This window comes from Musa acuminata, chromosome BXJ1-4 (assembly GCF_036884655.1).
Source record: "Musa acuminata AAA Group cultivar baxijiao chromosome BXJ1-4, Cavendish_Baxijiao_AAA, whole genome shotgun sequence".
Taxonomy (NCBI): Eukaryota; Viridiplantae; Streptophyta; class Magnoliopsida; order Zingiberales; family Musaceae; genus Musa; species Musa acuminata.
The window spans coordinates 40,638,072-40,660,352 of NC_088330.1; the positions used below are offsets into that span (position 1 = coordinate 40,638,072).

The 22,281-nt window shown below is 37.6% G+C and overlaps 3 protein-coding genes and 1 pseudogene across 3 annotated transcripts; all 4 read left to right on the forward strand.

Moving 5' to 3' along the window:
- The first annotated feature begins 1,023 nt into the window (after positions 1-1,023).
- Positions 1,024-4,112, forward strand: LOC135669345 (receptor-like protein EIX2). The gene has a single exon (XM_065178589.1). The coding sequence runs from the start codon at positions 1,039-1,041 to the stop codon at positions 4,018-4,020; it is 2,982 nt and encodes a 993-aa protein (XP_065034661.1). The 5' UTR covers positions 1,024-1,038; the 3' UTR covers positions 4,021-4,112.
- On the forward strand, positions 4,018-8,388 carry LOC135669377 (probable phospholipid hydroperoxide glutathione peroxidase; annotated as a pseudogene).
- A 4,503-nt stretch (positions 8,389-12,891) lies between these two features.
- Positions 12,892-15,869, forward strand: LOC135669361 (receptor-like protein EIX2). The gene has a single exon (XM_065178590.1). It carries the CDS (start codon positions 12,895-12,897, stop codon positions 15,808-15,810), a length of 2,916 nt encoding a protein of 971 aa, XP_065034662.1. The 5' UTR covers positions 12,892-12,894; the 3' UTR covers positions 15,811-15,869.
- Positions 15,870-20,031: 4,162 nt separating this feature from the next.
- On the forward strand, positions 20,032-22,234 carry LOC135669441 (receptor-like protein EIX1). Its single transcript, XM_065178595.1, has one exon. The coding sequence runs from the start codon at positions 20,047-20,049 to the stop codon at positions 22,231-22,233; it is 2,187 nt and encodes a 728-aa protein (XP_065034667.1). The 5' UTR covers positions 20,032-20,046; the 3' UTR covers position 22,234.
- The last annotated feature ends 47 nt before the right edge of the window (positions 22,235-22,281 follow it).

Here is a 22,281-nt window from a genome sequence, read left to right on the forward strand (position 1 = left end):
GAATCATATAATTTAATATCATATTCTTATGTTTTTGGTAATAAAGTTTCTCAAAAAAGTCTTGAGAGGAGGAGGGTACTTGTTTTGTGCTTAGAGCATTAATCCTCGGAAGAATCCAACGTAGTTGAAAATGGGGAAGCATAGATATATTATTATATTCTGAGCGATTAGAATAGAATAGAAGTTATTGATAGATATCGCAATTTAGAAATGAATTGCACGGGATAATTAAGTCACAAATGTTATGTAGGTGATAAGTATGGCAGTATGTTTTGGGTGTAAGAATTAGAGGTACATGCAAAGAAAATTTGGATAATTTATAGAAATGTCTGTGTAACTTTGATAGTGTGACAGTTGTGAGCTTAATGAAGCAAAGGCCTGCCAACATCATATTCTTAGAAGGCATTGTTTGAGTTCCAAAATCTCTTATTACCATGACCTGCAGTTAATTTTGAATCACTATGAAGCAACTATTATCCTCAGCAAGCTCTGAGTCTCATATAAGACAAACTATGATTTGTCAATTTGGACAACCACATCTCTCTTTCACTAGGTAGAAATGTGACATTATCATTCGTTCTGGTCATCATGCTTCTGCAAGTAGACTGAGTGTTGGACGGGTAGTAGAATGATCACATCATATATATGGACCATCTGCCATTGTGGTAGTGCTTCCTCGACCTTTTCTGTGAAATTTCTTGCCAGTTTCTATGCACTACCGGTGCCAGAAATATGAAAATCTAATTAAATAGCTTAACGAATTTAGCTGCCATTATGGTTGTTTTTCTAGTTTCTAGGACTCATTTTAGACATTACAAGTATATGAGAATGGATTTGCTCAGTAGAACATCATGGACACGTTCTATCATTGTCAACCTAGAAAATGGATTGTTGACTGAGTGACTTGACCTTGACTTAATGCTCAGCCACACAGAAGAATTGACTAACAGATGAATGGAGGAGAAAGATCATGTCACTCCGTATTATAAACAAGTCGATTCCTGCATTATGATGCACCGGCAACCGCAACCCCATTCCATGGCTACGGACAATGTCTATATTCCCTTCTTCTTTTCGGCCTTCATATGGATTCAACTGATAACACCCAACATCTGCGACGGAGCTCTAACCTCAGGCTGCTTCCCTGCCGAAAGAAGTGCTCTACTTGAGTTCAAACGAGGCCTGAAAGATCCTACCAACAGGCTGTCCTCTTGGGTGGGTGAAGACTGCTGCAAATGGGAGGGTGTGACGTGCAGCAATCATACAGGGCATGTCGTCAAGCTGGACCTCCAGAATCCGCATCCTTTCTCAGATTTTGGTGACGAGCCGTACAACAACTGGACCTTAGGAGGTGAGTTGAGGCCTTCTTTACTTGGTCTGAAACACCTAAAGTACCTGGACCTAAGCATGAACGATTTTGGAGGCATTAATATTCCAGAATTCATGGGGTCATTCCATCAACTCCAATATCTTAACCTCTCCAGAGCTGGATTGGGTGGACTCCTGCCTCACCAGCTGGGAAATCTCTCCAATCTGCAGTATCTAGACTTATACAATGACTTGGATCCCAGTTTTGTGGTTCCGGTCCGTGAATTTAGCATTGGTGATGCACTCTGGATTTCTCACCTTTCTTCTCTAAAGCATCTCAACCTGAATAACGTTAACTTTCAAAATGGTGCTCACTGGCTGGAAGCTCTGAACATGCTTCCTTCTATTGTGGAGATATATTTATCTCTCTGTGAAATTGGAAGTGTTCCCTTTTCTCTTCCACATGTGAACTTTACATCACTGTCTGTTCTTGATTTGTCCTATAATTCCATTAACTCTACGATACCCTCTTGGTTATTCAACATAAGTGGCCTTGAGCATCTTGATCTCAGTGAGAACTTCTTTCAGGGTAATATTCCACCAGCCTTTGGTAACTTGGCTTCCCTCAAGGGCCTTAATTTAGCTAACAATCCTCTTCAAGGAGGAATACCAACTTCCATCAAAAATCTGTGCAAGTTGCAGAATTTAATATTGGCAGGCATCAATATCAACAAAGATTTGTTAGGCCTTGATGAAAGTTTTTCTGGTTGCGTCAAGATGAGCCTAGAGGTTCTAGGCTTATCCGGCACGAATATTAGTGGGCAGTTGCCTGAATGGTTATTCCAACTCAGGAAGCTTAAATCACTCCAGTTGGTGCGGAATCTGATTTCTGGTCCTATTCCTGTATCAATTGGACAACTAGCATCACTCCAAGAGCTCTTTCTTGCTCAAAATCAGTTGAACGAAACAATACCAGAAAGCGTGGGGTGGCTGTCTCAGCTAGTTACTTTGGACCTTGAGCACAACAATTTGGAGGGTGTAATGTCTGAGGCGCATTTTGGAAACCTCACAGAATTGAAATACTTGACTTTGTCGTCCAACTCCTTAGCTCTAAAGTTCAAGAGCAATTGGCTTCCTCCCTTCCGGCTAGAATCCCTTTGGATGGGCTCCTGCAAACTGGGTCCTGAGTTCCCTGCATGGCTCCAATCGCAAATAAATATTTTTCAAATTGTTATGTCTAATGCTAGTATTATTGATGCTATGCCAAACTGGTTTTGGAGCTTAATTTCCACAGCAGAGGTCGTGAGTGTCTCCGGCAATCAGATCAGTGGCCACGTACCCAATTTATTGCATTTAAACAACCTCTACGAGTTGGATTTAAGTTCAAACTACTTCGAGGGTCCTCTTCCATATTTTCCTTCTGGATTGTCTTTATTAGATCTGTCAAACAATTCATTTTCAGGAACAATTTCACTTGCCATCTTCATGAATATGCCTAAACTCCTATATTTATCGCTTTCAAAAAATAATTTAAGTGGTGAAATTCCCTTCTCTATATGCAAACTGTCGGCCTTGAAGTTTCTTGATCTTTCAAAAAATATGTTATCAGGAGAGCTCCCCAGTTGCTGGAATGATTCTTCCCCAATTGAATTTATAGATTTTTCAAGCAACAACATGTCTGGAGTTATTCCTGAGTCAATATGTTCCATAGCATCACTTCAGTCGGTGCACTTGAGCAATAACAGTCTATCTGGAGGGCTGCCTTTGTGCTTGAAGGATTGTAAGAAATTAGTCCTTCTTGATGCCGGACATAATGATTTGAAAGGTGAAATTCCAACCTGGATAGGTGAAAGTTTAACTAGTCTGCGGTTCCTCAATCTGCGATCAAATATGTTGGCTAGAGATATTCCTCCAAATCTTTCAAGATTGAGTGCTCTCCAATTTCTCGACCTTGCAGATAATAAGCTGTCAGGAACCATTCCAAGGAGCTTTGGAAATTTTACTGCCATGAAAGTTATTGGAAAATTTTCAAGTCGGATAACAGATTATAAGGAGCAGATGTTTATAACAACTAAAGGAAACACTCGAGCCTATGATGAGTCACTTTCGCTTATGAATATCTTGGACCTCTCAGACAATAACTTATTTGGAGGAGTACCTGAAGAACTCACAAATCTTTTTGGCTTATTCAGCTTAAATTTATCTGAAAACCATTTCACAGGAGAAATCACTGAAAATATCAGTAAATTGCAACAGTTGGAGTCACTTGACTTATCAAGGAATAACTTTTTTGGCACAATTCCTTCTGGTCTCACTGCCCTAACTTATTTGTCTTACTTGAACCTCTCATACAATAACTTGTCAGGGAAAATTCCTCTTGGTAATCAACTTATGACCTTCAATGCATCTAGCTATATTGGCAATCCTGGTCTTTGTGGGTTTCCTCTGAATCAAAGTTGCAAAGACAATGAGACAGCACAAGGTCAAAGTAATGCAGATGATAGAGATGAGAATGAGATGATATGGTTCTACACGAGCATGGCACCAGGATTTGTTGTTGGTTTCTGGGCAGTCTGGGGTACCTTAATACTTAACAAGAATTGGAACCTTTACTACTTTCGTTTTATAGACAACATGATTGACAAAGTATATGTGTTTACCGTACTGAAAGTTTCTAAGATCAGAAAACATTGTTGTTCCCAGCAAGGATGATAAATTTGAACATCAATATCTGCTTGACTGACAAAGAGTTCATCTCATTAATGTCATATCATCAGCTTGAATAAATTTTCTAATTCTGAATACTTCTGGACTTGTATACAAGTAAGTCATGCACTCTTAATTTTGATCATTTCTGTCAAAATCTCGGTACCATATGAAGTGTTCTAATTCTGGGAATTACCAGAAAGCTTGCACCTTTTAATTAGTTTTTCCAAAATAGACATCCCTTTTTTTAGTTGTTCAGTTTGGCAGAAATGAAAGGAGGTTAAAACTTTTACGAAGATATAGATAGAATTTATGATTTTCTTTTCTTTCCTTTTTCTTTTGATGTCCAAATCAGAAGTTAAAAAGATCCTCTTTTTTTTTTTTTCTCAGTTATATAGTATCTGCTTTCATCCTCTATTTTCCCAAGTTTATGGTATCTACTTTCATCAAATGCATTTGCATGTCTTGTTCTTCCCAACCATTACGTGCCGAAACTGACACAATTGCAATCACAAGCTCTGCTGTAAAAGATTTGGCCATCTTATTCGATTAATTTGACTCTTAATGAACTTATGCATACGTGTTTTATATCATGCATTACTCTTGTTTATGATCTACTCATGTAATGCTCCTCTCGTTTGAGATTCTTGTCTTCATCAATCAAATACAAATTGGATGCATCATAAGCTCAAGTCCACCAGATGTGCAGCTGCATGATCTTCTTGCATCTCATGCTCAGATCTTTTCAGTTGATGAGTCTCCCATTAATGGGGGACATGCTGCTGCAGCTGATGGAATTGGGCCGAAGAGGCTTTCACATGCATGTCAATGTGACAAGGATGATTTGTGCACGCAAGAATGATCCATTTATGGCCACCTTCAAAATTCATGTGAGATGTCATATGCTTTGTTGTTGTTGTTGCTATTGTTGAAAAGGTATGGCATAAGAAGACTATTAATATGGTTTTGAGTGTCAACAGTTAGTCTTTTCTTTCATTTTGGTGTTGTTTTGTGAACGATCAGCGCCAATCAAAGGCCAAGTTCAAATGGGGCCCCTCTTTTTGCTGTTTGCATTACCCAATAAATAAAAACCCCAAGAGAAAAGCGTCAATCATACGCAGCACTCGATTACCAAAGCCGTGTGTCCTCTGCATATTCTGTCCCTTTTCTGCTGCTGCTGCTCGTTTTCTCTTCCGCGTCGCTTCTTCGCCTTTTCTAGATCTCCGGATTCGCGCCTGATATGTCTTCCTCCAAGCCCGCCGGATCCATCCATGACTTCACCGTCAAGGTTGGTGGCCCTCGGGGTTTATGTTTTCTATCGTCATCGTGTGCTCCGTTTCCTTGTCTTTTTAGTGTGCTGATGGTGGCTCCTTTCGAAGATCGATTTTTTAGACTGAGTCGGCTGTTCGATTTGGAGGATTGCTCGAAAGATGGGATTTTGACAAGGGATTGGTTGTTTTTATCGTTGGTTTTGTTTTAATTTGTCTTCCGGAGTCGGCAAGGAGGTTTATTTTTGAAGATCCACTGCCTTGTAGTTGTGGATTTCTTGTGATTAGGTCTTTCTTTGTGATTGTTCTTGGTTCTAGGGATGGATCGAGTTTACCGTGGTTGTCGATTCTTGGAACATCTTTAATCTTTTGGGATTATATGCAACTTGATGTAGTTTTTGATGGTCATTGGTTTCTTGCTCGGAACGAATTCTTGAAGGAGTGTGGAGGAAGAAAACTTTTTCTCTGCGAGTGTGGGTGGTGATGATTGATGATGATGATCATCTGTTGTATGGCTTCCGATGCAGGATGCCAGGGGAAATGATGTGGATCTTAGCATTTACAAAGGGAAGGTCTTGCTGATTGTCAATGTTGCATCTGAATGGTACTGCAGCTCTATTAAGTTTGTTTCTGTTCTTCGAGTTACAGAGTAACATATTTTAGAAGGTTTTGATTGTCTGAGATTGTTACAATTTCTCAACATTGTTCGCTTTCTTAAAATTTAAAATATATTGATAATGTATCCGTCCTTGATCGTATCTAAATCTCTTACCTGTGTTAGTGGGCTGACTAACTCAAACTACAAGGAACTGACTCAGCTATATGAGAAGTACAAGGACAAAGGTATGCAATTCTGACCTTAATTGGCTTATTTTGGTTTTTGTAATCAGGACAACTGCCTGTTCTTACCAATTAATACCTTATAATCAGATCTTGTTAAAGAAATATTTCTCAACAAACTTTCCAAGAGTACTTAATACTATTCAATAGATGAAAATTGGAGGAATTTATAATCCCGATCCATGTTGTGTCATCATTTTGAATCCATTCCTATTGAATTGGCACTTTCTCCATCACAATAACTGGGCAGAGACTTCAACAATAGCTAGCCTTAGAACTTTTTTTTTGGCATCTGCTGATACATGAACCAAACAGAAAAAGAATATGCTTTTTTATGTTGATTCCCTAGTTATAAGATAAGCTGAGACCTATTTGGCCAATTTTTTCCACAAACTTCTTTATTACTAGAGGCTTCAGGAGTCTTGTATCTTGTATTTCATTTTTTTTAAGAGCTGGATTTGTCTCAATTATTATGCAACTTGGACTGTGGTGTCAATTGAAAGACCATGACAAACTAATTAATAGTGCACAAATTATGGCTCAGTGGCTGTAGCTTTTCTTTTATGAGAAGGGATAAAATGGAGCAGCAGTGAGAGCAAGAAAGAAGGATTTAATTGACATTTTTTAGTGAACAAGTTAATCCTTGGTTGGTGGTGAAAAGACAAGTTTCATGGTGAAGTAACAATTTTTGCAAGGATGTGTTTATCTATCTTTGGCTATCATATTTTAGTTTATGTAATTGTTGCAGAACATCTATTTGCACCATTATTCACATTGCTTGAAGGGATTGCTATTATCACGCAGCATCTTAGCATTAAGAGAACATTTTAAGGGTGGCATTGGACGCCAAATGGAAATCAAATTGATCTTTGTTTATTAATAAAATCATGTGCGTTTGTTGTTCTTTAGAAACTTTAATACTCCTGATTTCATTTGAGACTTTGTAAACCTGGGATTAGCACAAGTCTCTTCAATACGCCAACAGGTTTTTGCGTTACTAGGTTATGTGTAACATTAAGGAACAGATATCTTGTTTCTTTGGTTGATCTGCATGTTCTTACACTTGTTAAATTCTCTTTCCTGATCCTTTTTTCATCGACTATTTTCTAAATCTTGGATCATAAAACTCAAATAGAGTGAAGATAATTAAAGTGAACTTTATCTTCTAAAACAGGCTTTTGCTTATTATTAAGATGATTCAGATAAATTCTGCAATTCAAAATTGCAGCTTTCGACACCCATAATTGTCCACGAGAAGCATATGAAATAGAATTGAGGTGCATAAATCTGCCTGTTCTCACTATCCATCATGAAGTAATTTTATCTGGAAAGGAGAGCCAAATTTATGCAGTCATGAAATTTTTTGTTCTCATATTTCTTCTACGATGATTGTTTAAATGGCACAGATTTTGAGATTCTGGCTTTTCCATGCAACCAATTTGCTGGGCAAGAACCAATGAGGAGATTGTTGAGTTTGCTTGCACTCGATTCAAAGCTGAATATCCGATATTTGACAAGGTAAATTATTGTTTTTTTTATTTTCTCAATTTCTGGGTTTATCCCTTCGATAATCTTCTGTAGGCAAATCTCACAGCTAAACCATTCTTGACCTGTGTTTACCCCAATATAAATTGATTTTTTTTTTTTATCATATCATTATGTTTGAGAGAAAGCTACTCAGTCGCTTTCTAGTTGCAATTAATTTTCTACTATAGGTCGATATGAATGATCAAAATGCTGCACCCATATACAATTTCTTGAAGTCGAGCAAAGGTGGCATTTTGGGGGATGGCATCAAGTGGAACTTCACTAAGTTCATGATGGACAAGGATGGTCGTGTTGTAGGTCGCTATGCCCCAACCACATCCCCTTTGAGTATCTGAGGTAAACCCAAAGCTCCCTCGCCTCATCCCTCTTACCCTTTGTCAAATCGTATTCGATATACTCGATGGTGCCAACAATATACCATCATCTAACGATTGATCTTAAATAACTTTGCAGAAGGATATCAAGAAGCTTTTGAGGCCTTCATAAATTACATATGCTTGCAGCCTCTGATCTTTCTTGCGGACTGCTGTAGTACATATGACTATGGCTAAAGTGTCAATTGCTTTAAAGATAATATGTTAATCACAGAAAGCTTAGTCTAATTATATATCCGACCACGGGAGATTTCAAATATGTAATTAAGGATTCTGGAGACAAGAGAATGAAAATTATAATTTATATATTCATGAAATATGTTGAAAATTAATTATTTTGTCTATCTTGGCTAAATAGAAGATGTTGGTAAAAACAAAGCATGGGTTCTAAGTTATTAAGTTGTTATCATAAGCAAAATTTGTATAAATTTGAGAGTTTCTTACACAATTAAAAATAGAAATTTAAACTTTAGAATTTCAATCTCTGTTATTATTTTTGACATATATATTACTCTTACTTTATCAATACACCATTCATATTTAGATCAGGATGGATGTCCTTCAATTATAATTGTAATTGTATCTATCTAATCCTTACATTAAATAGACCTAATTAACTTCTTATTTTCGGCTACTGTTCGAGGTGGATGCAATAAAGGCCTTCACAAGCTTTGAAATGCAATAAAGGCCTTCACAACTATATTTACCTGGTACCATTATCAACATTAATAAATAAAATTTATAGGATCGACGCTTTGTTGCACAAGAGCATATCATTTGCGTTAATTCATAAAATAATTTAGAATTACGAGAGAGACATATGATTTGACCTTAAAATTAAGATCTTATACGAAAGTTTTTTTCTAGAAATCCAGATTTGGCCAACTCTTTTTCAAATTAAAACTTTATATGTAAAAAGGTATATGAAAAAGAAATCAAATTTAGAGGAATATTAACAATGCTACGAGATATATATATATATATATATATATATATATATATATATATATATATATATATATATATTATTTTTGTATAGCATGGCTTAAGATATCGTGACAAGTATTTGGTAGCTTAAGCTGACAGCATCCGAAATGTATCCATCCACACCGGTGGATTCCCATGCCTCACTCTGTAAAATAGCACTCCATTTGCTTCTGTCAGTTTCTCTTGACAGTCTATACCCCAAAGCTATAGCTGCCATGGGCAAGCCTGTGCATTTGTTGACGACATACATCTTGTAGGGATCAACATCAACCATTGCATTCCGATCTCGGGCCAATGCATATTGACAAACCAAACACCAGCATTCATCATTCGATAGTCCCTCCAAACGGTCAGGGGGTGAGGTTGCCATGAAGTTAGTTAGCATCTTCTTCGATTCTGGTGGTCACTATTATTTTACTTCCTTGAGCACCGCAGTACAAGAAGTTTTTTATCCTCTCCCAGTCCTGTGGGCTCATATGCCAAACATCATCCAGAACAAGCAGGTATCTCCTCCCACTCAGCTTCTTTCCAAGTTCTTTCTGAAGATTGTCAAGGCTGACAAAGTCACACCGAAAACCATCGATGGATTCAATGATGGTCTTCGTAATGCTCCTTGTATCAAAATCCTGAGACACATAAGCCCATAGTCTAAGCTCAAAATGGTTCTTCACAGACTCATCATTGCAGACTAGTTGAGAAAGAGAGAGTCGTCTTCCCGATACCAGGCATCCCAAAGAAAGGAATCATTGTGATGCTACGGTCGGTCACCTCAGCCAATGGCAGCAACATATTTTTGATCTTTCGCATATCACTCTCACGACCGAGAACCAGGGAAGGAGTTAGCGAGGTGGTCTGATAACTCTGCTGCCTCAGGGGTGCACTGCGCTGAGTCAATTCAGATAACAGGCATCTCCTTGCTATGGAATCTAGTCTGTGTTCTCTGTCCTTTACCCTGATGCATATTTCTCGATTGAACAGTTCGCGCTTAGGGTTTATGGGGGCCAAGAAATTGCGCACCGATGCATATTTGATCAGCTGACGGCGTTGGCGTTCGGTTGCCACCTCGTCCAAGATATCATTTGCATCATATGCAGCCTGGCTGAGCTCATTCAGCAAATGCTTCACCACGTTCCTAATCTGTTGCCTCTCCTGTGCATCATTCAGTACAGCTTGAATCATGGCGACGGAGCTCTGCAGCTTTTCTAGCTCAGCATCAAGGCCGTAGGTTGTTTGCAGTTCCTGCGACAGTTGAACCAAATTGTAAGCTAACAGTGGTATGACAGCCGAGAGAAGCTCCATTGTGAGAAGGTTTTGAAAAAGAAAAAATACAAGAGAATTGAGAAAAAAGATTTAGGGGTGTTTGTTGAATTCTGGACTTGAAGAGGAGATGGTAGCTGAGCAATCACACACTGTGAAGGTGTGGTTAGAACTGCTTTGCCATTAAGATGGAGTTTTGGAAGCTAACATGGTTGACTCAGTCTGACCTGGAATCTTTATATCATATAAGGGTGCTGCTCAAAGTGTCACAACATCGGTATCGATGGGCTAATTGGTCAATCAATTTTATTGAACCCAATCAAATTATTGATCAAAATATTTAAATTAAAATTATAGTTATACATTCATCAAATATTTATAAGTCTATTTTAGTCTTACGCACTTTTCATGTGGGACTAATCAGAATATTACCAGCTTAGATGATCGTGATTTTAGTTAAGTTAGCAAATTCTTGAAGATAAAAGAAATAGAAAATTAAGTTTAATAGAGTTTTTTGAATGCATTGACATGAGAAAAGAGGAATGCAACCTTGCTGTTGCCATAGTAGATGAGCAACTTGCTTTTGTTTGCAATCGTCAGTCTTCCTTGGTCTTTTTATTGAAAAAGTATAAGGAAGCAACTTGGCTCTGTTAGCTGGAATTTAAAGTCTTCCTGGATCCTCTTGTTCTGCTCAGTTGCATTATCATATCAATTTCCAGGAGAGTTTCCCAGCAACTGCTGATCGCTGTCTTTTTGGTGCCCACAAATCTTGTCTTTCTCTTATTCGTATCAATAATGGTTGTCTGATAGATACAAATTTCTCCTATTTAGCAGTATTCTCAGAACCTTCACATTCAAGAAGAAACTGGAGTCTTCAGATGAAAGCTATTCCAACTTTGGGACTCTATCAAGATCAGGCATCATGGTTGACTGACTTGTAGATGATATTGACAGATTACCTAATAGTTGAAGATTTCTTGGTCTACTATTTGAGTGTCAGTTGAATAGTTTCAGACTAATGGAGGATGATCCAAACAGGGCATGATAAGATGTTGTGTATTGCAAGCTGTCGACCATAGATTTCTCATGATTAATCTTAAGATAAGCTGTGATCATGTATACAATTTTCCTCACAATTGATGGAATCATGGTTGTGGTAATAATTGTTTTCAGGTGTATGAAAAAGAATAAATTGTGATCGCTAGGTGTATTCTTTTTCAAACAAATTGAATTAAAATAAGACTTGAAGATGGGCGAAGTTTCAACACCAAGAACGCTTCCCGTCTGTCTGTCATCACCAGCAGGTTGGTGCAGCCTTACAAGTCCGTCACTTAAATATTGTATTTAATATAACAAACTTATTTCACCAAAATTTTAAATATCACGTATGTATCAAATATTTAAATCCTCCTTTTATGTTATGCATGTTTGCATATGCTCAATTAATTCAGACTAATCACTATTATTAGTTTCAAGAAGGATACACGTGTGTGTGCAAAGTGTAGTGTCATAAATGTTGATCATGGGGGCACATAACTTTATAAATTTTCACATTGGTATTGTCATTGTGAAAAGATCATTTTGCAGGCCTCTCTTTGACTATATATATATATATATATATATATATATATATATATATATATATATATATATATATATATATATATATAATATAGTTGATCATGGGGGCACATAAATGTGTTTTTATATTTTGAACGAGTTCAAGAAACAATTCATCAACGAGAATATAATATAAATTATTCACAGATAACGTAATTTAGAAATGAATTGTACCAAATAATTAAATCTTAAATGTTGCGTAGGTGGTAAGTATGAAGACTATGTTTTGGGTACAAGAATTAGGAAAGCCAACATCATATTCCTACAAGGCATTGTTTGAGTCCCAAAATCTCTTATTACCATGACCTGCAGCTAATTTTGATAGGACACAAATATATAATTGCTCAGCGTGCAAAGATATAAGAAGTCATAATGTTAACCAAAAATTACTCACACTTGGAACAAGGTCTGAATCACTCTGAAGGAACTTTTATTCTGAGTAAACTCTTGAGTCTTATATATGTCAGAAACTATGATTGTCAATTTGGACAGCCACCTATCTTTCACAAGACATTTTCATTCATTCTGGTCATCATGCTTCTGCATTCTGCAAGTAGGACTGAGTGTTGGGAATGGTAGTAGAATGATCACATCATATATATGGACCATCAGCCATTATGGTAGCGCTTCCGCGACCTTTTCTGTGAAATTTCTTGCCAGTTTCTATGCACTACCGGTGTGCCAGAAATATGAAAATCTAATTAAATAGCTTAACGGATTAAGCTGTCATTGTGGTTGTTTTTCTAGTTTCTAGGACTCATTTTAGACATTACAAGTATATGACAATGGATTTGCTCTCATGGACACGTTCTATCATTGTCAACCTAGAAAATGGATTGTTGACTTACTGGCTTGACCTTGACTTAATGCTCATCCACAAAAAAGAATGGACTAACAGGTGACCGAAGGAGAGAGATCTTCTCACTCCATATTATATACAAGTAGATACCTGCATTGTGATGCACCAGCAACCATAACCCCAATCCATGGCTACAGACAGTGTCTACGTTCTCTTCTTCTTATTGGCCTTCGTATTCATTCAACTGATAAAACCCAACGTCTGCGACGGAGCTCTAACCTCAGGCTGCATCCCTGCCGAAAGAAGTGCTCTACTTGAGTTCAAACGAGGCCTGAAAGATCCTACCAACAGGCTGTCCTCTTGGGTGGGTGAAGACTGCTGCAAATGGGAGGGTGTGACTTGCAGCAATCACACTGGGCATGTCGTCAAGCTGGACCTCCACAACCCGCATCCGTTATCTTATCTTGGTGACGAGCCATACAACAACTGGACCTTAGGAGGTGAGTTGCGGCCTTCGTTACTTGGTCTGAAGCACCTAAAGTACCTGGACCTAAGCATGAACGATTTTGGAGGCATTAATATTCCAGTATTCATGGGGTCATTCCATCAACTCCAATATCTTAACCTCTCCAGAGCTGGATTGGGTGGACTCCTGCCTCACCAGATGGGAAATCTCTCCAATCTGCAGTATCTAGACTTATACAATGACTTGGATCCCAATTTTGTGGTTCCGGTCCGTGAATTTAGCATTGGTGATGCACTCTGGATTTCTCACCTTTCTTCTCTAAAGCATCTCAACCTGAATTCCGTTAAGTTTCAAAATGGAACTCACTGGCTGGAAGCTCTGAACATGCTTCCTTCTATTGTGGAGATATACTTATCTGACTGTGCAATTCAAAGTGTTCCCCTCTCTCTTCCACATGTGAACTTTACATCACTGTCTGTTCTTGATTTGTCGGATAATCTCATTGACTCTACGATACCCTCTTGGTTATCCAACATAAGTGGCCTTGAGTACCTTGATATCAGTTGGAACAGCCTTCAGGGTAATATTCCACCAGCCTTTGGTAACTTGGCTTCCCTCAAGAGCCTTCATTTAGCTAACAATCTTCTTCAAGGAGGAATACCCACTTCCTTCAAAAATCTGTGCAAGTTGCAGAATTTGATATTGTCAGGCATCAATATCAGCAAAGATTTGTTAGAACTCGATGAAATTTTTTCTGGTTGCGTCAAGATGAGCCTAGAGGTTCTAAGCTTAGCCAGAACGAATATTAGTGGGCAGTTGCCTGAATGGTTATTTCAACTAGCATCACTCCAAGAGCTCTCTCTTGGTCAAAATCAACTGAATGGAACTATACCAGAAAGCTTGGGACAGCTGTCTCAGCTAGTTGTTTTGAACCTTTGGTACAACCATTTGGAGGGTGTAATGTCTGAGGCGCATTTTGGAAACCTCACAGAATTGAAATACTTAGTTTTGTCGTCCAACTCCTTGGCTCTGAAGGTCGAGAGCAATTGGCTTCCTCCCTTCCGGCTTGAATTCCTTTGGATGGTCTCCTGCAAACTGGGTCCTGAGTTCCCTTCATGGCTCCGGTCTCAAATAAATATTTCACACATTGTTATGTTTAATGCAAGTATTATTGATGCTATGCCAAACTGGTTTTGGAGCTTAATTTCCACAGCAGAGTACGTGAGTATCTCCGGCAATCAGATCAGTGGCCACGTACCAAATTTATTGCATTTAAACAACCTCATCGTGTTGGATTTAAGTTCAAACTACTTCGAGGGTCCTCTTCCGTATTTTCCTCCTGGATTGGAAGCTTTAGATCTATCAAACAATTCATTCTCAGGAACAATTTCACTTGCCATCTTCATGAATTTGCCCTACCTCTTATATTTATTGCTTTCAGAAAACAATTTAAGTGGTGAAATTCCCTTCTCTATATGCCAACTGCAGGCCTTATGGGTTCTTGATCTTTCAAAAAATATGTTGTCAGGAGAGATCCCCAATTGTTGGAATAATTCTTCCAGTATCAAAGTTATGGATTTTTCAAGCAACAACATTTCTGGAGTTATTCCGGAGTCATTATGTTCCATAGTACGGCTTCAGTCATTACACTTGAGCAATAACAGTCTATCTGGAGAGCTGCCTTTGTCCTTGAAGGATTGTAAGAAATTAGTCCTTCTTGATGCCGGACATAATGATTTGAAAGGTGAAATTCCAACCTGGATAGGTGAAAGTTTAACTAGTCTGCGGTTCCTCAATCTGCGATCAAATATGTTGGCTAGAGATATTCCTCCAAATCTTTCAAGATTGAGTGCTCTCCAATTTCTCGACCTTGCAGATAATGAGCTATCGGGAACTATTCCAAGGAGCTTTGGAAATTTTACTGCCATGAAAGTAATTGAAATTTTTTCAAGTTGGAAGACAGATGCAACAAGGTACAAGGATCAGATGCTAGTAACAACTAAAGGACAAACTCAAGACTATGAGAAGTCACTTTCGCTTATGAATATTTTGGACCTCTCGGATAATAACTTATTTGGAGAAGTACTCGAAGAACTCACAAGTCTTTCTGGCTTATTCAGTTTAAATTTATCTGGAAATCATTTCACTGGAGAAATCATTGAAAATATCAGTAAATTACAACAGTTGGAGTCCCTTGACTTGTCAAGGAACAACTTTTCTGGCACGATTCCTTCTGGCCTCGCTGCCCTGACTTATTTGGCTCACTTGAACTTGTCATACAACAACTTGTCAGGGAAAATTCCTCTTGGTAATCAACTTCTGACATTCAATGATCCATCGATCTATATTGGCAATCCTGATCTTTGTGGGTTTCCTCTGAATCAAAGTTGCAAAGACAATGAGACAGCACAAAGTCAAAGTAATACAGATGATAGAGATGAGAACGAGATGATATGGTTCTACACGAGCATAGCACCAGGATTTGTTGTTGGTTTCTGGACAGTCTGGGGTACATTGATACTTAACAAGAATTGGAACCTTTATTACTTTCGATTTATAGACAACATGTTTCACCAAGTGTATGTGTTCACCATACTCAACATGTCTAGGATCAGAAAACATTGTTGTTCCCAATAAGGATGATAAATTTGAACATCAATATCTACTGTATGAGAGTTCATCTCATTAATATTATATCATCAGCTTGAATAAATTTTCTTCTTTTGAATACTTCTGGACTTGTATACAAGTAAGTCATGCACTCTCAATTTTGATCATTTCTATCAAGATCTCAGTACCATATGAAGTGTTCTAATTTTGGGGATTGCCAAAAAGCTTTCACCTTTTAGTTAGTTTTTCCAAAATAGACACCCCTTTTTTAGTTGTTCAGTTTGGCAGAAACGAAAGAAGGTTAAAACTTTTACTTAGATATAGATATAATTTATGGTTTTCTTTTCATTCTTTCTTTTTCATCCTCTATTTTCCCAAGTTCATAGTATCTACTTTCATCAAATGCATTTGCATGTCTTGTTCTACCCAAGCATTACACGTCAAAACTTATTCGATTGCGATCACAAGTTCGGCTGCAAAAGATTTGACCACCTTATTCGAATAATTGAACTCTTATTGAACTTATGCGCAGGTGTTTCTACCATACGCTACTCTTGTTTATGTAAATCCAGTGTCAGTATATCTAGAATCAGATTTCATTTTACATTACTAAATTTTTCTAGAGATGAAGGTTTAAATGATCATTAACCCTCCCTAGAGTCCACATTGGTGAGAGCCTCTCATGCAATGGTATGTATTCTTTTAAATCTCTTCGAAGATTAAATTTATCTCACATCAAAGAGCTTCCATATATTAGTGCAGTCTGAATTTTGATATAGAATAACTTGGCATCACGGTCAAGATACTCAAATTCTGCCCAAAATAGGACAGCCTGAGTTAGAGCAGGAGTAGCTTGGATCTGAATTGCATGAACACTGGAATTGCTTGTGATGGTTTCGTATGTGCTTTCTACCGTTCAAAGTTCTGGCGCTCTCTAAGAGCAAACAAGGTTGATACACAAGAGACTTGTTGTATTTGAGATGTTACTTGTGCTTCATGCTTCTTGCGCCCATGTAGAGCTTTAAGGTGATCTCTTGTTGCGTGTTGAGTCTTACAGTAAGTTTGTATCCTCCAAACTGTACATTGCTAGAACTATCCGACTGAAGAAGCTATGGGATGCATCTGCAGTTGCAACAGATGGGGCTGTTTAATATGATCTACTCATGTAATGATCCTCTTGTTTGAGAGGCTTGTCTTCATCAATCGAATACATATTGGTTGCATCATAAGCTCAACTCCACCAAATGTGCAGCTGCATGATCTTCTTGGATCTCATGCTCAGATCTTTTCAGTTGATGAGTCTCCCATTGATGGGGGACATGCTGCTGCAGCTGATGGAATTGGGCCGAAGAGGCTTTCACATGCATGTCAATGTGACAAGGATGATCTGTGCATGCAAGAATAATCCATTTATGATCTACAGAGTGTGGCCCCTCTCTGAGCCGCTCACAATGAATTTTGCCATGGATTCTGTGTCATGACTCGGGATGTAGACGAGCTTCATTTGATTACCTATTGCCATTAGCACTCAAACGTAAGCAAAGTTCATAGGAATGTAATTCTTGGTTCAAACTGTTTTGTAGACGCAAAACAAAGAAGAGGTGTTACATCAACATTTTCTTATGGATCTAATTATCACCCTCCATAAATAAGAGTGATTAAGATCAGGAGTGAATCGAGATTAATAATTTTTCTAGTATCCAATAAATACAAAATTATGTATTTTGATTTAATTATCGACATTATCTTGTACAAAACTCGAGAATTGATTTTAAATAATTGTTATTATTTTTGTAAATAAAAATATCTATTGCTCAAAAGATAATGTGTTATTTATAGAAAGGTTAGTTTGACTAGAAATCCCACCACGAGAGATTTCTTGAAATATATTAAAAATTAATTATTTTGATCATCTTGGCTAAACAAAAAAATGTTGGTAAAAGGAAAACTTAGGTACTAAGACATCAAGTTGGTATCATCAGCAAGATTTGTATAAATTAGAGAGTCCAATACACAATCAAAACTGGAAATTTAAACTTTAGAATTACAATCCGTATTGTTATATTTCACATATATGTTATTCCCAATTTATCAAAGGACCATTCATATTTAGATCAGGATCGATGCCCTTCAATTATAATTGTAATTGTAATTAGATCTATCTATTCCTTACGACCTAGCTCCGATTAACATTTTATTTTGGGTCATGATTCGAGGAGCACGTAACAAAAGACATTCACAAGCTTCGAAACATCAATTACTCTCATGTTTGTTCTTGAATTCTACAACTAGAAATCTGATCGCAATAAATTTTAAGTGCCAAAAGGAGACGTTTAAAGATAAGAGAATGAATATTATTATTTATCTTTTTTGAAATATATTGAAAACTAATTATTTTGACCATAGAGTTGGTATTATCAACAAAATTTGTATAAATTAGAAAGTCTTGTACACAATAAATTTAAAAATAATTTCAAGGAGCAAGATTTGAGTAGCCTTTGTGGATTTGAGTAGAAGGTATAGATTTATTATTTATGGAAATAGAACTTATTGGTGAAATCGATAGGAAATATACTCATTGGCCTTATAGAGAATCAAAAGATTTTTTTAAAAAAACTAAAAAACATAAGTGGTCAACTAATTAGTTTCATAATTTTCTTTCCGTGTGTTGTTCTATGATTTGTTATTATTATTGTTATAGATGAGAAGGTTTGATATAAGAAGACTATAAATATGGTTTAATTGTTAATAATTCATAAATACTAGGTCGTATCTAATACTATTTCTTATTTATATATGTCAACGGCTCATATTAATTTTTTCTGTATCGTTCTAATTTTATTAGATGTTTCTGAGTTATACTGGGTTTTGACGAAGATATTAAGTGAAAGAGTTGGTAATATCCTGATTTATCTTACGGATATGATTAAGATTGACTTATAAAGATATGATTGACTTGCTATTATTAATTCGAACTTAAACACTTTAATCAATGGTTTGAGTTTTAATAGCTTATTAGTTTGTTAAGAGTATCGACGGAGATACATGATTAATCTAGTCTCACACAATGATAGAGTGATGCATAGTTAATCCCTTTATGCAAGATTTACTTTTTTAACATGAGATGATCATTGTTTTCTTTGTTTTTCATGAGTAAAGTTAGCAAGTTCTCGAAGATAAAGAAAAAAAAAATTGACGAGAGGAACAGTAGCAACAGATTCTGATCACAACCTAAGATTCAAAGATGATGCAACCTTGCTGTTGCAATAGTAGATGAGACACTTGCTTTTGTTCGCAATGGTCAGTCTTCCTTGGTCTTTCTATTGAAAAGTACAAGGAAACAACTTGGCTCTGTTAGCTGGGATTTAAGGTCTTCCTTCCTCTTGTTCAGTTGCATTATCATGTCAATTTCCAGGAGAGTTTCCCAGCGACTGCTGATCGCTGTCTTTTTGGTGACCACAAATCTTGTCTTTCTTTTATTCGTGTTAATAATGGTTGTCTGATAGCTACAAATTTCTCCTATTTAGCAGTTCTCAGGAAATTCTCAAAACCTTCACATTCAAGAAGATGCTGGAGTCTTTAGATGAAAGCTATTCCAACTTTGGGACTCGTCAAAATCAGAAGTCATAGTTGACTGACTTGGGGATAGACAACAATATGAAATGAAGAACAAGTGCATGATATTGGCAGACAGCCTAATAGTTGAAGATTTCTTGGTCTACTCTTTGAATCCGTCAGTTGAATAGTTTCAGACTAATGGAGGATGATCCAAACAGGGCATGGTAAGATTTTGTGTATTGCAAGCTGTCTACCGCAGATTTCTCATGATTAATCTTAAGATAAGCTGCGTATTTTTATTATATGTAATCTAAGATAATTGTGTTGGTGTGAGATGATCCACTGTGATCATGTATACAATTTTCCTCACAATTGATGGAATCGTGGTCATGGTAATAATTATTTTCAGGTGTATGAAAAAAGACAAATCGATCTGTTCTGTGAAATTTCTTGCCAGTTCTATGCACTACCGGTGCCAGAAATATGAAAATCTAATTAAATACCTTGACGAATTAAGCTGCCATTATGGTTGTTTTTCTAGTTTCTTGGACTCATTTTAGACATTACAAGTGTATGACAATGGATTTGCTCAGTAGAACATCATGAACACCTTCTATCATTGTCAACCTAGAAAATGGATTGTTGACTTACGCGCTTGGCCTGGACTTAATGCTCATCCACACAAAAGAATGGACTAACAGATGAATGGAGGAGAGGGATCTTCTCACTCCATATTATCTACAAGTAGATACCTGCATTGTGATGCACCAGCAACCAGAACCCCAACCCATGGCTACAGACAGTGTCTTCGTTCTCTTCTACTTATTGGCCTTCCTATGCATTCAACTGATAAAACCCAACGTCTGCGACGGAGCTCTAACCTCAGGCTGCATCCCTGCCGAAAGAAGTGCTCTACTTGAGTTCAAACGAGGCCTGAAAGATCCTACCAACAGGCTGTCCTCTTGGGTGGGTGAAGACTGCTGCAAATGGGAGGGTGTGACTTGCAGCAATCATACTGGGCATGTCGTCAAGCTGGACCTCCACAATCCGCATCCTTTATCTTATGTTGGTGGCGAGGCATACAACAACTGGACCTTAGGAGGTGAGTTGAGGCCTTCTTTACTTGGTCTGAAGCACCTAAAGTACCTGGACCTAAGCATGAACAATTTTGGAGGCATTAGTATTCCAGAATTCATGGGGTCATTCCATAATCTCCAATATCTTATCCTCTCCAGTGCTGGATTGGGTGGACTCCTACCTCACCAGCTGGGAAATCTCTCCAATCTGCAGTATCTAGACTTAAACAATGACATTTTTGTGGCTCCGGTCCATGAATTTAGAATTGGTGATGCACTCTGGATTTCTCACCTTTCTTCTCTAAAGCATCTCAACCTGAACAGTGTCAACTTTCAAAATGGTACTCACTGGATGGAAGCTCTGAACATGCTTCCTTCTATCGTGGAGATATACTTATCTGAATGTGCAATTGGACGTGTTCCCCTCTCTCTTCCACATGTGAACTTTACATCACTGTCTGTTCTTGATTTGTCAGAAAATTTCATTAACTCTACGATGCCCTCTTGGTTATCCAACATAAGTGGCCTTGAGCACCTTGATCTCGGTTACAACAACCTTCAGGGTAATATTCCACCGACCTTTGGTAACTTGGCTTCCCTCGAGGAACTTAATTTAGCTAACAATTCTCTTCAAGGAGGAATACCCACTTCCTTCAAAAATCTGTGCAGGCTGCAGAATTTAATATTGAGAGCCATCAATATCAGCAAAGATTTGTTAGAACTCGATGAAATTTTCTCTGGTTGCATCAAGATGAGCTTAGAGAGCCTGGACTTATCCGAAACGAATATTCGTGGGCAGCTGCCTGAATGGTTATTCCAACTCAGGAAGCTTAAATCACTCCAGTTGGAGCAGAATCTGATTTCTGGTCCTATTCCTGTATCAATTGGACAACTAGCATCACTCCAAGAGCTCTATCTTGGGGTAAATCAGTTGAACGAAACTATACCAGAAAGTGTCTGGTGGCTATCTCAGCTAGTCGTTTTGGACCTTGGGCACAACAATTTGGAGGGTGTAATGTCTGAGGCGCATCTTGGAAACCTCACAGAATTGAAATACTTAATTTTGTCGTCCAACTCCTTGGCTCTGAAGGTCAAGAGCAATTGGATTCCTCCCTTCCGGCTTGAATTCCTTTTGATGGGCTCTTGCAAACTGGGTCCTGAGTTCCCTGCATGGCTCCAGTCGCAAATAAATATTTTCGAAATTGATATGTCTAATGCTAGTATTATTGATGCTATGCCAAACTGGTTTTGGAGCTTAATTTCCACAGCAGGATCCGTGAGTATCTCCGGCAATCAGATCAGTGGCCACGTACCAAATTTATTGCATTTAAACAACCTCATCGAGTTGGATTTAAGTTCAAACTACTTCGAGGGTCCTCTTCCGTATTTTCCTCCTAGAATGTATTATTTAGATTTTTCAAATAATTCATTCTCGGGAACAATTTCACTTGACATCATCATGAATATGCCTTACCTCATATATTTATCGCTTTCAAAAAATAATTTAAGTGGCCAAATTCCCTTCTCTGTATGCCAACTGCAGGCCTTATGGGTTCTTGATCTTTCAAAAAATATGTTGTCAGGAGAGATCCCCAATTGTTGGAATAATTTTTCCAGTATCAAAGATATGGATTTTTCAAGCAACAACATATCTGGAGTTATTCCGGAGACAATATGTTCCATAGAATCGCTTCTGTCATTGCACTTGAGCAGTAATAGTTTATCTGGAGAGTTGCCTTTGTCATTGAAATGTTGTACGAAATTAGTCCTTCTTGATGCTGGACATAATGATTTGAAAGGTGAAATTCCAACTTGAATTGGTGAAAGTTTAACTAGTCTGAGGTTCCTCAATCTACGATCAAAT

Bases quoted from the DNA above. Each gene is read 5' to 3' on its own strand.
- LOC135669345 (XM_065178589.1), top strand. From the start codon at position 1,039: ATGGCTACGGACAATGTCTATATTCCCTTCTTCTTTTCGGCCTTCATA.
- LOC135669361 (XM_065178590.1), top strand. From the start codon at position 12,895: ATGGCTACAGACAGTGTCTACGTTCTCTTCTTCTTATTGGCCTTCGTA.
- LOC135669441 (XM_065178595.1), top strand. From the start codon at position 20,047: ATGGAGGAGAGGGATCTTCTCACTCCATATTATCTACAAGTAGATACC.